Raw genomic sequence first — 13,604 nt, 5'->3', positions numbered from 1 at the left:
TTCACTTGACTGCCTACACAGATAAATAAATGGTAGACAAGGCTAATGTATGGGAGGAGGCCCTGAGAACTGGGCTAAGCGCTGTGGATGGTTTGCTGTCTGTGAATATGATGTGTAAGCCAAACTGACAGAGCGAAAGCAGATTTGATATACGCGTTCCTGCCCTCGGCATCACACTTTGGTTCACGTGGCCTTAAGTTCACAAGAACTCCGAATCAGTTTATTTAACTTGGATTTTAATTTTGAAAAAATAGAAAACAGAATGCAACTCAGTGGCACCGCATCTCAGCGCGAAATTTTAATATATGCTCTCTGAGCAATTAAACATCTATGGATTCCTGTTTACACACTTGTTGCCAATTCTCAGAATGCCCTTGGATAATTTTCTTGCACTTACAATAAAAAACCCAAATTGTCCTTACATACTGCTATTTTTCTCCCTAGTTATTACAGATCTCGGTTCATATGGCCTCACCTTTGTGACTAGGCAAGTTAATTAAGCTCACTGTGCTTCATTTTACTCAGTATAAAATGGGCATTATTATTCCTACTTCATAGAGATCCTATAAAGATCAAGTACATAAAGATCTTAGCATAGTTCCTTGCTAAAATGTGCCTTGAAATACTCGTGAGTGCCACCAGCAGGCCTGCTCTTGCAGGGATGGATCCTTGTAGGGTTTTGGCTTTACCAGGTGGTAAAGGGCCGTGACTTTGGCCATTCAGCTTAATATGGCTGCTATTTAGCTTTTCAACCATTTCCCACCACCCGACATCTCACTTACTAGTCCCCAGCCACGCGGAAGTACCCAAAGATCATTCCTGGCAGAGATGTTTGCCTTTGATAGTTCTCTGCCTGGAACTCTCTCTACCCAGGTCTGCACATGGCTGTCTGCCTCCTGTCATGAGATTGCAGCTTGAGTATCACCTGGGGACCCTCTCCTGGACCGCTAGGCTGCAGGAGAGTCTCCTCCTAGTCACTGTCCCGTTTCCCATTCTAATTCACTTTCTGATGCCATCTTGTTTGTTTTCACTTATGTGTTGTCTGTCTCTCCCCTACTAGGATGGAAGTTGTGTGGGAGCAGAAGTCTTGGTGGCTTGCTCTGGCACCCAGAACCGTGTCTGGCACACAATGGATTGCTCAATACATATCTTTTTTTTTTTTTTTTTTAATTTTTTTTCCCCAACGTTTTTATTTATTTTTGGGACAGAGAGAGACAGAGCATGAACGGGGGAGGGGCAGAGAGAGAGGGAGACACAGAATCGGAAACAGGCTCCAGGCTCTGAGCCATCAGCCTAGAGCCTGACGCGGGGCTCGAACTCACAGACCGCGAGATCGTGACCTGGCTGAAGTCGGACGCTTAACCGACTGCGCCACCCAGGCGCCCCTCAATTTATTTTCAAATACAATTTGTTACATTCTGATTTTGTAGGTGGAATTATCCTAAAATTCCTTAATTCTCTGTAGAAATCACTTTTCTCGTTAGAAACCAAAATAGCAATAATGTGAGCTAAATTATAATATTGCTAACAGTTAAACATTGTAGTGTTGATAACTTTATTTATATGGTTTCCTTTATTTAAAAGAGCATTCTTGAAAGAAGTGAGGTATTCGTAGTAATCGTATTTAACTGTAGTAAAGAATGAATACTTTCCAACTGGTGTTTTTGACAACCGTGATCAGTACCTAGAGCAGGTTTAGCACAGAGTAGGAGTTTAATAAATATTTGTTAAGTGAATCTTTAGCATGTTACACAATATTTAGCATTCCTGATAGCACGGAAACTTGTAGAAATGTAAAAATCAATGCAACTTGCTGAATTTGGAAATGGTTAGTCTTTTCACATATCATCTTACTTTTCTCACCTCAGTGATAAAGTATTGACATCAGTTCTCAAGCCACTGAATTTTATCTTAGAGAAGAAACCAATACAAAAGAAGAGAGATATAGCATCTTCCATACACATTTGGAAAGCTCTTCAAAGTTCTCAAGTTCTAAAAGTTCATGATTTCAAATGCCAAGCATACTGAGGTGAGTGGTGCTGATTTCGTCGACGGTTCCTTTTCTTTCTTTTAGTATTGCAGTTTCTAAAAAGGTCTCAAGCAAAAAGAAATTCAAAAACTCTGAAATTCAGACTGTGACAATAATTAAGAAAATGCAGAAAGGGCACCGGTAGATTTTTAAAAACTATTTTAATACAAGATTAATAGCAATTTTCTATCCAAATCAGAAATGAAAAATCTTAACCCAAGTAATATTCATTTGACAGTCACATAAAATTTTAGGTTTGATTGGTGCACACATTTGTCCTGCATATATGTTATGCATATGCACACAGAGACCTCACTGTTACGCACCTTCAGGTGTCTTCTCATGAAAGTACCTCATTACAAGACGATGTCAAAGATTCCAGAAACTATTCAACTCTGAATGAGGTTCAAATGGCCCCAGGCTAGGCTGAGTCCCGTGCCGTAGCAAACCGTGATGTAGCAAGGCTCCAGAATGCATACAAATCAATACTCTATTTGTATAACTTGGCCTGAAACTAAACACTGGCTAATGTCTCCGCCAGGGAGAAACACACTGCAAATGTATAGGTTATGGTCTCCTTTACTCTTCTCTTGGCAAAGCTAAACTGCACCCCACCCCCACCCACTTTTAAGTTGAAAGTCAGGTCTATTCGTGACTGTAGGTAATTAAAAATGAGTTTGTATTTCTGCAAGTTTTGGGTGAGTCAAAACTTACATTTGCTAACACTTCCACCTTTAATCTAACCACCTGAAAATTAGCCTTGCAAAGAGAAGCAATAAAAGAATCACAACTCAGGAATTTGCTAAGTTTTTATTCCTCCTTGGGGACTTTAGTTGGTGTTCAGTGTGTAGCCAAAACATGTATGTAATGGCTAAAGAATAAAGTAGGCTAATGTCTGCAGCAGGGAATATAAATTAAATATCAGGGCTCTGTGTCCAACAATATTTTCAATGTGTTTGATTTATAGAATGTTGCTTTTATAATGACTACTTAATAGTGTTTTTCAGTGTAGACGAAAATACTACTTTGTTAATATTGCCCCTTACAAGTAAAGCGGGTAATACCAGCTACTTATCCGGGTAAACCACCGTAAGGGAATCCGATTGCCAGTGCTGACGTCGTTCTATGATGGCTCTAATCAAAGTACTGACATGATCTCCACGAAAGTGACAGAAGGCTGTCACGGCTGTCCTTCAATACAGAACCCTAGGTAGAGCTCTACTTGGTGAATTTGCAATTCATTCTTCTCTGCTAAAGACTTTAGCCTCTGTTTAGCTTTTGTTATAACATATACAAAGTATAATATACACCAATTACAGACGTGTATTTCTGTTAGAAAAATACATATTATAACTAAAGAACATGTAAATAGAGGCACTTCAATAAGCTAAGTGTTCGCGGTTATGAGCATCACCCAACAATTTCTAGTGTCTGATTTCAGTGAGCCCATCCCTCCCTACTCATAACAGAGGTTGTGATGTGATTACAGAATTTAGGAGACATCACAGTAAATGAGGGCAGATCGGGAGAAATCACGGAGCATTATTTCATCCCCTATCACTATAGTGAGATGAGAGAAATTAATTTGGCGGAGGAGGTGGGGAGGGCGAGGAGGAATGTCAAAATACTGAAATGGGATAACCAGATTAAACCAGTTCCCTTAGGACAGAAAAAGCCTCATGTTAAATTAGTCTGAAAAAATCATACAACATACTCGGATGATGATAAAAACTAGGAAGTACAATTTGAAGAATATCTCGACCACATCCATGCAAGTGGCTGATGTTGTGGCATCATTAACTGATAGTCATTTCAGCTCTCTGCCTGGCTCTTATGGATCACTATATCTCACCAATATGGATACTATCGATATGAAGGTGTTGAAACAATTGGAGCAGGCGTTTATATATTATCTGTGTGTTTCATGTGTACGGAACATGGGTTCACATTCATTACTATAATGTGTATTCATACACATGCACAAAACCTTTCGGGGGTGAAAGCACAAAGCAAACAAGGCATTCTGATCTATTTCGTAGAAGACGATGCAGAAATATTTAAAAAAGGAAAGACCTGGAGTTTAAAGCCATAAAAACAAGTTATTACTCATATATTCTGGAAAATCAAGATTGATTTAATTTGTATTGCACCTTAATTATTGGAGAAAGACAATACTGATTTCTGAACATACGATGGAATGAGCAACTTGAATGATCGGTCCTTCACAGAGATGTTTTCTGTGTAATTGGTGATAGGAAGCTGAAGTTTGGCAGTGAAATGGATGGTTTTCTAGACGTGCGCAATGCTGAATTAGATTAGGTGTTAATTTCATAAGATTTAAATGAAAAGATGCCACAAAGTCTCTCAGAATCCTACTTTTCATATTTCATTAGGCATAAAATAGCAATAGATGCTTCTAAATACTTTTCAGTTTTGCAAAAGTGCTCAAATATACTTAATACTATTGTGCCGCATGTGTTCTACTTAAATGTGATGACTAAATCAATAACTAATTATAATTTTGATGAGAGCGAAGATCGAAAGATACCATTTACGTGCCGTTTCTGTCAATGGGTTAAAAAAAATGTGACTGGCAGACGATGGTGTCTTGAAGCATTACTTTTCCCAACCCCAGATCATCATAAAAACCAAGAAACACGTGGATAGCCAACCGTATTAACAAAGCCCCAGTTTGGTTTATTTCGCTTCTCTCTAACATGGGGAGCATAGGGCCTGGCTTTGGTACACTTGGTGGGTCAGTTAGGCTTGTGGCTCTACAGTGGCCTCTTGAGTTAGGTCATATGTCCAAGTGCCAAGTGGAATCCTAGGCTGAAGGCGCACATGAAAGCGATGGTTTTGTGTGTATACCACATTCCTTATGGATACGGTTCCCATCACCAGTACAGTCCTGCACACCCATGGCTCTCCCCATGAGCTCGGTACCGTCTGCAGCACCCAGGACAAAGCACGCTCATGCAAAAAGGATGTGCCCTGGCAAACTTTTAATAAACGGACAGTTAGAGACGTAAAAAGTTCTCTTTCTTGATTCTTGGTGCTCACAGACCGCTGAGGAATCCCTTCTCTGAGCAGCACAGAACAAGAAGAGCTGGTTGACAAAACATTTTCGTTACAAAGGTGTGTCAACCCTGAGCTTGGAATTAAGAAGTTAAAATCTGTGATTTATATATAGAGAGATATAAAAATAGATGATCATACTAAGACTAAAAAAGTGAAAGAAATCTCCATGTCAATACTATATATATTTTTTTTTGTCTTGACTTTTTTTGTTGTTGTGAGTTATTTTGTAAGAGAATGCCCTTGTGATGCAGAAACCAATTGCCACAAAGCAAATAGTTAAAAAACGAAAACTCACTCACAATTGGATCTAATTGCTTGTAAGTTCGTGAAAAGAACTCTTACTTTGGGAGCGTAATGAGCCCAGGGGCAGAAACATCGAATTAATGTCAAACCTGTGGCTAAAGCAAAGCTCTTGTTTCATTGAAGATTATTTTCAATTGAGACCCTTGGGGAGGATGAATTGGTGGGAGCCTCCACTAGTCACTGGAGATGAAGAGAAAAATCTGTGCCAATTGGATACAGCGGACAGACATCAAGAGAATTAAGGAAAATGGTGCCATCACTGAAATTGAAATCGGGCAAGGTGGGAGAGAGGTGCTGGGTCGTGGCAATTTTGCTCTCGTATTAAAGATGGAATTCTAAATTTAGTATCAGTACCCCCAAATCAGTTTGGTATTCTGTGGACAGAGTGCAAGACGGTACCTCCAAGACAACACTGTATTTTCACCACATTAAAAAAAATTTCAAACTTTCTCTCCCAAAGCATTTTGCAAACCTGATTTATCACAGAAAAGCTTACACTGGGAGTCGGCTGGCAATGCCGACCTCACAATGGTAACGCTCTTTTATTTTTCTCTCTTGTTTGCTCCTTTGTTGAAAATGCAGTTGTCTTGGGGTTTGGCCTGATTTTACGAGGAAAATTATTTTCTTCCTGACTTTTTTTTTTTTTTTTTTAAACGGGGAAAAAAAAAAAACTCACAACGTGAGATTCCTTTACTTCTGCAGCATAAAAGCAAATGAAGGTAAGAAAATCTCCTGGTACGAAAGATTTGAGTAAGAATTCTCTAGAATAAACAAGGTCCCCACAGATAGCTGAAGGAAAGAGGAAGCAGTCCAGTCTGGCACCCGGTACTCTTTGGGCAAACAGAAAGGGAGGCAGAGTGCAGTCCTGCTCTCTTCTCATCGAAAACGGTTAAGTTGTGTGGCATGGTCCATTGTCCAAGAGTGTAAGAAAAGAAGGGAGTTGGCCGTTCAAATAGCTAAAATGCAGTTTCATTTGACCAAAAACCCAGGATTATCTGCACAGTCTTTGCAGTGCCAGGACCATGCAGACGAGAGACCCTGAGAGCAGGGAGTGGCCGAGCTGGGCTGCGGAAGAGTCTACTTCTCTCCGGTCGGGGTCCACGGCGGGGGCCTCGGTGGTGACGAACTCAAATTCCGTGGGACACACGTCGTCCATGCACCCGCTGCCACTCCCAGAGCCACTGGATTCATCGCCTGGTGTGGGCAGATTGAAAAAGACAGTTAGACCACAGCTTGGAAGGCGTAGGGGCACACACTAGATGTGGGCCAGGTTGTGGAAAGGCCTCCCTGCCCCCAACTGCCGCAAGGGGTTTGTTTGTAGCGGGCAGGTTTGTGGTGGGCGGGGAGACCGTATGGAAATAGATGTCTGAGACACAGGGTTGACTGATATCCAGTTACCCAACTTAAGAAACGTGTGAAACCTGAACCGGACAAGAGGCCATGCCTACCCATGTTGGCTTTCGAAAGGTACTTCTTCTTCTGGCTGATGCTGGTATGTCAACCCAACTTCTCTGGGTCAGGGTTGAGGTCTATGGCTAGCTGCTTGTACGTGCGGGGCCCATAACCCAAGGATGGTTTTTATATTTTCCAGTGTTTGAAAATGAAGGATGATACTTTGGGACACATAAATAGGGTGTGTGTGAACGCTAAATCTCAGTGTCCACGTATGAGGTTATGTTGGAACATAGCCGCCCCCATTCGCTTATGCCTTCATTGTCTAATTCTACATTCATGTATGGCCCTCAAAGCTGAACGTATTTCACAACTGGCTCTTTCCAGAAAAGGTTTGCCATTCCCTGCTGGGAACTAACACCCAAGTGCCCACTGAGTATGTCTTCTTAGCGTGACATCTTCCCCACTTGCCCAACATGCCTTCTGGGCCTGCTGTATTCCCACTTCTCACGGGTTGGTTCCTTCTTGTTTCACAACCCTGTGTCTCCGAACTGGGTCCCAGTTCAGTCTCCATTAATCACTAGCTGTGTGAAAGTACTTATCACCATGTGCAATTGTATCACTAACTTGCTTGTTTTCTTGTGCCTTCCATGAGAATGTACACTCGTTGAGGGTAGAGACTGTGTGTGGTGTATACGGTTCACTTCTGGATCCCCGTTGCCTTTAATGGTCCCTAGAAGGCAGCAGATGCACAAGAAATACTTGTCGAATAATTAAAGGTGCCTTGGGAAGTATCTTCAGCTTCTGTGTTTCTTCAGCTCAACAGAGACAGACAGTAACATTTGCCTCTCAGAGTTTGTGTGAAGGCACCCTGATAAAATGTGGGATGGCACCAAACCCAGTGCTTGCAAAGATGCCTGATAGAAAAAAAGTATGGTTCCTACAGCAAGAAGGACCTAGGTGTTAACCTGCCATTTTTTTATTGAAGTGAACTAGGGCAAGCCAATTAGCTTCACTGAGACTCTCCTTTCTCACCTGTAAAAAGGAGAATACTCATTCATTATCTATTTCACAGAATCATTAGAGGGTATACGTGAGATAATGTTCCTGGAAGGACTCAGGAAACTGTAAACCTGGTCATGACATTTACTCTTTCCCCAACTTGCTCAAAGATTCAGTCAATAGAGCTAAATTCCTCCCCGTTGGCCTGAAACAAGGGTGGGCGGGTTGAGCTGCTCCTGAAATGCTGGCACCATCATGACTGTTAGATGCTACATTAAGTAAAATCAGAGTAATGCAGGGACCCTTCTAATGTCCCCCTGAATAAACATGGCACAACTCACCACAAGGTTTTTTTTTTTTTTTTTTTTTAAATGGGACATCTAAATACCAGGTAAGATCACTTGATTACACTATACCAGGTTCTCAATATTTTCTAGGATTTCTCTTTTGGCCTTTATGAGGGGGAAAATGCCCATTAATTAAATTCAGAGATATCAGAACTGCTAAGGGAATTGCTCTTAACACTGGTATTATGAACAAGAAGTAGTATAACCTTTACAAAGATATTATTAAAGTGATTTAGAATATTAAAAACGTGGTAAGCAAATAATGACAGGAGATTCCAGCTGAGAGAAATAATGGCCCCATCTCTTTCTGAAAAAGAATCAGAAACCCAGGAATTTAAGGGGCGATTTTTTAAAATGTCAAAAGCAGGAAGGGTGATGGCTATAAGATGTGATAATGGCTTATATGACAGATGCTATCCTAAAATAGGGGGCCAAATATGGGGCTTGGGTTAGAGCTAAATGATGCTCTGAACTGTTGCTAATTTTTAGTTTCTTTCAAGGGAAAGTGGGGCACGATCTCTTCTCAGGCACACTCCCTAAGCTTTGCAGATTGACATGGGCATAACCTCTTTAGGTCAGAGAGGAGAGAGAAGCAAGGGCAGCCTCAAATAATTCTTACGTTCTCTTGAATTATTTATTCCTATAGTCATTCTCCAGACAATAAAGCATTTCATGAGATAGAGAAGACAACGGATGCATTCAGAGGAGCGAACCTAAGGAAGGAGCAAGGGAGAAGCAGCAAAGGCTCAAAACCTTGTGGAAGGTTCTCTTCTGAAGAAGAGGTTTAGAGAAATAATAGGAGGACTCTCAGGGGGTTTACAGCAAGAAAGTCTCGTGGGTTGGCCATTAGCCTGCATTTAGAAAATTAATTTTTGGGTTATTTAAAGTGGAATAAAGCACTACAAATTTTCTGCAGGGGACAACTCAGTAGGATGATGGCTAACACTTAGAAGACTTCGTATCTTCCATCCGTAACTTGTTTCTTTCTATCTCATTAATTCAAGCACACAAGCATCATCTTTTGCTTCGGTGACCAAATTACAGAGTCACTGGTGACTCCACAGCTTACGTCCCAGAAATCTTTTCCTAAGAACTCTCTGTAAGGGGGCGCCTGGGTGGCACAGTCGGTTAAGCGTCCGACTTCAGCCAGGTCACGATCTCACGGTCCGGGAGTTCGAGCCCCGCGTCGGGCTCTGGGCTAATGGCTCGGAGCCTGGAGCCTGTTTCCGATTCTGTGTCTCCCTCTCTCTCTGCCCCTCCCCTGTTCATGCTCTGTCTCTCTCTGTCCCAAAAATAAATAAAGGTTGAAAAAAAAAAAAAAAAAAGAACTCTCTGTAAGGACACATATCTTAAAAAAAAAAAAAAAGCCCAAAACAATAAAACACACCCCCCCAATTTTTATAGTTATGTTTCTTAAAATCACTTACACAAACTCCAAATTTCACTTCATGTTCACTTATTAGTCTTTCCAATCACTTCTGACATTTTCTGATAGCTAATAAACTAGTCATGTGTAATACTGCACTAATGTTTCATTATTTCTTTCAATATTCCAGATACAAATGTCCATGGTTCATGTATGGGAGTGACCGGACAGAGAGAGAGCTAATGCAGTTGAATCCACGGCACATGAGATATTATCTCAGTTCCTTTACAGATGGCTCCAAATGAACATCCTGATGACCTGACCTGACACTCAAGATATAATTTTAAGACCCCAGTCAGTCAGTGGTGAAACAGGGATTCCAGCCTAGCCTCGTCTGAGAAATCTTCAGGACATTCTTCTTTTGGTGGTTGGGGGAGTGGACAGGAGTTTGGGGTAGAGATGTAAATGATGATGGGGGAAGGAGAAGATGAAAACATTACTTTGTTGCTTTATCGTTAATAGATCAACTGGCAGATGAGACTTACTTTTAGCTTAGGTAGCACTGAATGTAATCCAGCGCAACTAATCCTGAAGACCGGTTGTGATTTGGGGCACCTGGGTGGCTCAGTCAGTTTAGCGTCCGACTTCAGCTCAGGTCATGATCTCATGGTTTGTGGGTTTGATCCCCGCGTCAGGCTCTGTGCTGACCGCTCAGAGACTGGAGCCTGCTTCAGATTCTGTCTTCCTCTCTCTGTACCCCTCCCCAACTCATGCTCTGTCTCCCTCTTTCAAAAATAAAATAAACATTTAGAAAATTTTTTAAAAAGACCAGTTATGATTTTAGGATTTTAGTAACTGTCTCCTAAGCCCTGTGGATCAGAGCTCTCTGTCCAAAGGACCATAAACAGCTCTGCAGATCGGGCAAGAATGACATAAGATTACAGGTGTACATTGCTTTTGAAGGAAAACTGTGGCATAATCTACCACCTATCTTCACTATGGAAGTTACTGGCACCGGTAAAGACTTCCTTACTCGTGTCCTGGAAGTTGACATCGTTGCCATTGTATGCGTTCTTTAGTTTGTTGGTCATCACACGTAGAGCCATGATCTGCTGCCTGATGAACGTGTCGGGCCGTGTGATGTCCACGTCTACCTCAGGGTTGTTAATCTGGTTGGTCAGCCCATCATTCATGATCTCAGGCAAGTATCTGCGGGGTCAACAGAAAGAGAACAGGTCAGCGTGAGGCAAGAGGGGCTCCGGTACCAGGTTGTGTTGTGCTGTCTCTGACAGTGGGCCGGAGCTTTGGCAACAACTGGCTCTGCTCCTGCAAAAAAACAAAACAAACAAACAAACAAACAAAAAACACCAAAAAAAACCAAAAAACCCAAAAAGTGAAAGCAAGGAGTAACTTTTCTCAGAGGGAGATAGGGCTATAAAAAAATGGTTTCAGAGTGGTTTTTAAAATGACACTGAATATGCAGGGAGGCTTGCCTACAAAGGAACGTTCAGTTGCGGACTTAGACAAGTTGTTTCTTAAAATTAACTACTTTCTTCCCTCCATCCCAAATGGTAGATACTGAAGTCAAGGGCTTGCTAGCTTCCTCAGCTCTCTGGTTAATTTTGCTAAGAACCAAACTTGTAAATGATACACGCTCTTTAGTTCTCTTGTACGAGGATGCTCTTTCTCAACTGAAGAGGCCTAACCTCAGACTCTAATCAGAAGATACTTCTGGATATAAAAACCCATCTTTGGAAAGTTCGAGGAGTAACCAGTGAGCACTGGAACGTTTGAAGCGTCCATCAGGGTTTTTATTTTGTAATAAAATCTTGGATCTAATGTTCGATATTGGGCAAAAGAGAAGGGTAAAATCTAATGGTTCTTTAATTCTCTCACTGGTAATAAAAGGGCATATTCCTTTTACTTGTACTAAAAATTTTAAACTGTCAATTCCTTGATGTCGACTGCCCATGCTGCCTCTGTGCATTTAGACCAGTGGAGACTGAAGTTCTCAGAAAAGTGCTTGGAGCCCTCTCTGACTCCTCACTCTCGTGACCTGCCTGTTCGCAGCCCCCCTTCTCCTCTTCTCCTAGTATTCCCTGCACCTGCTACTTCTGTCTCATTTCCCGTGTCCTTCCTCGAGTGCAGACGGTACCAGAGCCTCAGACCGACTTCCCCGCCCGCCTCTTCCTTTGTGGTGCATCTTGCACACGCGGTCTGACTAATTTTCACAAGCTACTGCTTTCATGTCACTGTTCTGCTGGAAAGCTTTTGGTGACAGTAGCTGATGCCTACCGAGCACTTACTGTCAGGCACTGTGTTAAGCCCTTCGCGTGTATTTTTTTTTTTTTTAGTGTTTTATATTTATTTTTGAGACAGAGAGAGACAGAGCATGCACGGGGGAGGGGCAGAGAGACAGGGAGACACAGAATCCGAAGCAGGCTCCACGCTCCAAGCTGCCGGCACAGAGCCCGATGTGGGGCTCGAACCTGTCAACTGCGAGATCGTGACCTGAGCAGAAGTCGTTTGCTCAACCGACTGAGTCACCCAGGTGCCCCCCTTCATGTGTATTTTTATTTTATTTATTTATTTTTTTCAACGTTTATTTTTTTGGGGACAGAGAGAGACAGAGCATGAATGGGGGAGGGGCAGAGAGAGAGGGAGACACAGAATCGGAAACAGGCTCCAGGCTCTGAGCCATCAGCCCAGAGCCTGACGCGGGGCTCCAACTCACGGACCGCGAGATCCTGACCTGGCTGAAGTCGGACGCTTAACCGACTGCGCCACCCAGGCGCCCCATGTATTTTTAAATTCAGCCCCCGAGCAAATCTAAGAGGTAGGTGCTATTTTATCCCCATGTTGCAAAAGAGAAAACAGGCCTAGTGAGGATGAGTAGTTGTGCAAAGTCACAGAGTTAATGGATGGCAAAACGGCGAGCTAAGCCCACTAGGTCTAGTTTCAGAGTCCACGTGTCCAAACAGCGCACCATACTGCCTGGGTGATCACAAATGACAGTTCACGTTTTATAGCTCAGCAAGGTCCGTTTCCATCCCGTCTCTACTTATACTGCAACAATCCCTTCAACAATCCTTGCCTTACAGAATCTATACCTGTATACATCTTATATCTGCCTGTCCCACAGGGTTTCCTTGCCTGTGAGGCACTTTCCAATTTAAGTCCCAAATATCCTTAAAGACCCAGGTCAATCTTCACTTCCTCTTTAAGATAATTTTCAGCTTTTAGAGACCTGCTCATCCTTCCGGAGGGCTGCCAGGTTCGTCTGGGCATTTGGTGCACTGCACAAAGTCACCTGCTCAGGGAGGGAGTTGGACTGAAATCCAGCCTGAATTCCATGCCCACAAAGCTATGCACCTGCAGGGCACCATTCACCAAAGGGACACGCTTTTCTTTTGGGGGAATTGTTTTATTTTCGAACATTTCAATGCATACCAAAGCACAGACAACAGTGTAATGAACCCTCAGGTACCCATATGGGTGCCTTTTTCTAATTCTTACAAAGGCGCTATATTTGTCTTTGTCCTGGTAAGAAACAGATGGCACACTCAAAGAGGTAATAAAGAGAGTTTGAAGAAGAGACGACTTATAAAGGTGGGAACAGGGAAACCAGCGCTGGCTGACAAAGGACCCCAAGGCTGCTAGCAGCAGGAGAGCCCCTGGGAAGGAACTGCCACCAGAATGAGCAAGAACTGGAGTCACAGACGGCCACCAAATGATGCAGCAACTGCCAAACCAAGGCCACTCAGGGAGGGAGCCGGGGAATGACGCCCTGACCTCTCTAGTCCCTCCTTCTGACCACGTGCTGCCTCCCATCAGAAGAAGCCCACTGGAAGCCAGGGGGCAAGGGCACCCAGGCGATGTGGTTTGTAGAGATTCTCATTCAGGGCACCGACCAAGATGGAGAGAGGAGGAGTAGATCTCGGGGGAATCAGGACATGTAGGACAGGGGCGCGTTGGCTGGGGCCACTCTGCCTCGCTGCGGTCATCATCATTCCTGCACTGCCTCTACTGTGGTGCCCTGTAAGCTGGGAAGATGTCCATTCCTCTGTTTTGTCCTTCCTACTTACGT

General features: G+C 42.9%; 1 protein-coding gene across 2 annotated transcripts in view; it reads right to left on the bottom strand.

Moving 5' to 3' along the window:
* Positions 1–2,173: 2,173 nt before the first annotated feature.
* The window catches only part of GPC6 (glypican 6), a 1,119,539-nt gene continuing 1,108,108 nt past the window's right edge, over positions 2,174–13,604 (bottom strand). For both annotated transcript variants that reach the window (XM_045480598.1, XM_045480590.1), the window contains 2 exons: positions 10,551–10,726; positions 2,174–6,604 (listed from right to left, as the gene is read on the bottom strand). In XM_045480598.1, the coding sequence (XP_045336554.1) occupies positions 6,402–6,604; positions 10,551–10,726 (379 nt within the window). In that variant the 3' untranslated portion in view covers positions 2,174–6,401. The remainder of the gene's footprint in view (positions 6,605–10,550; positions 10,727–13,604) is intronic.

The sequence above is a fragment of the Leopardus geoffroyi genome, chromosome A1, assembly GCF_018350155.1.
Source record: "Leopardus geoffroyi isolate Oge1 chromosome A1, O.geoffroyi_Oge1_pat1.0, whole genome shotgun sequence".
NCBI classification, from domain to species: domain Eukaryota; kingdom Metazoa; phylum Chordata; class Mammalia; order Carnivora; family Felidae; genus Leopardus; species Leopardus geoffroyi.
This window is presented reverse-complemented; position numbering and strand designations above follow the sequence as displayed.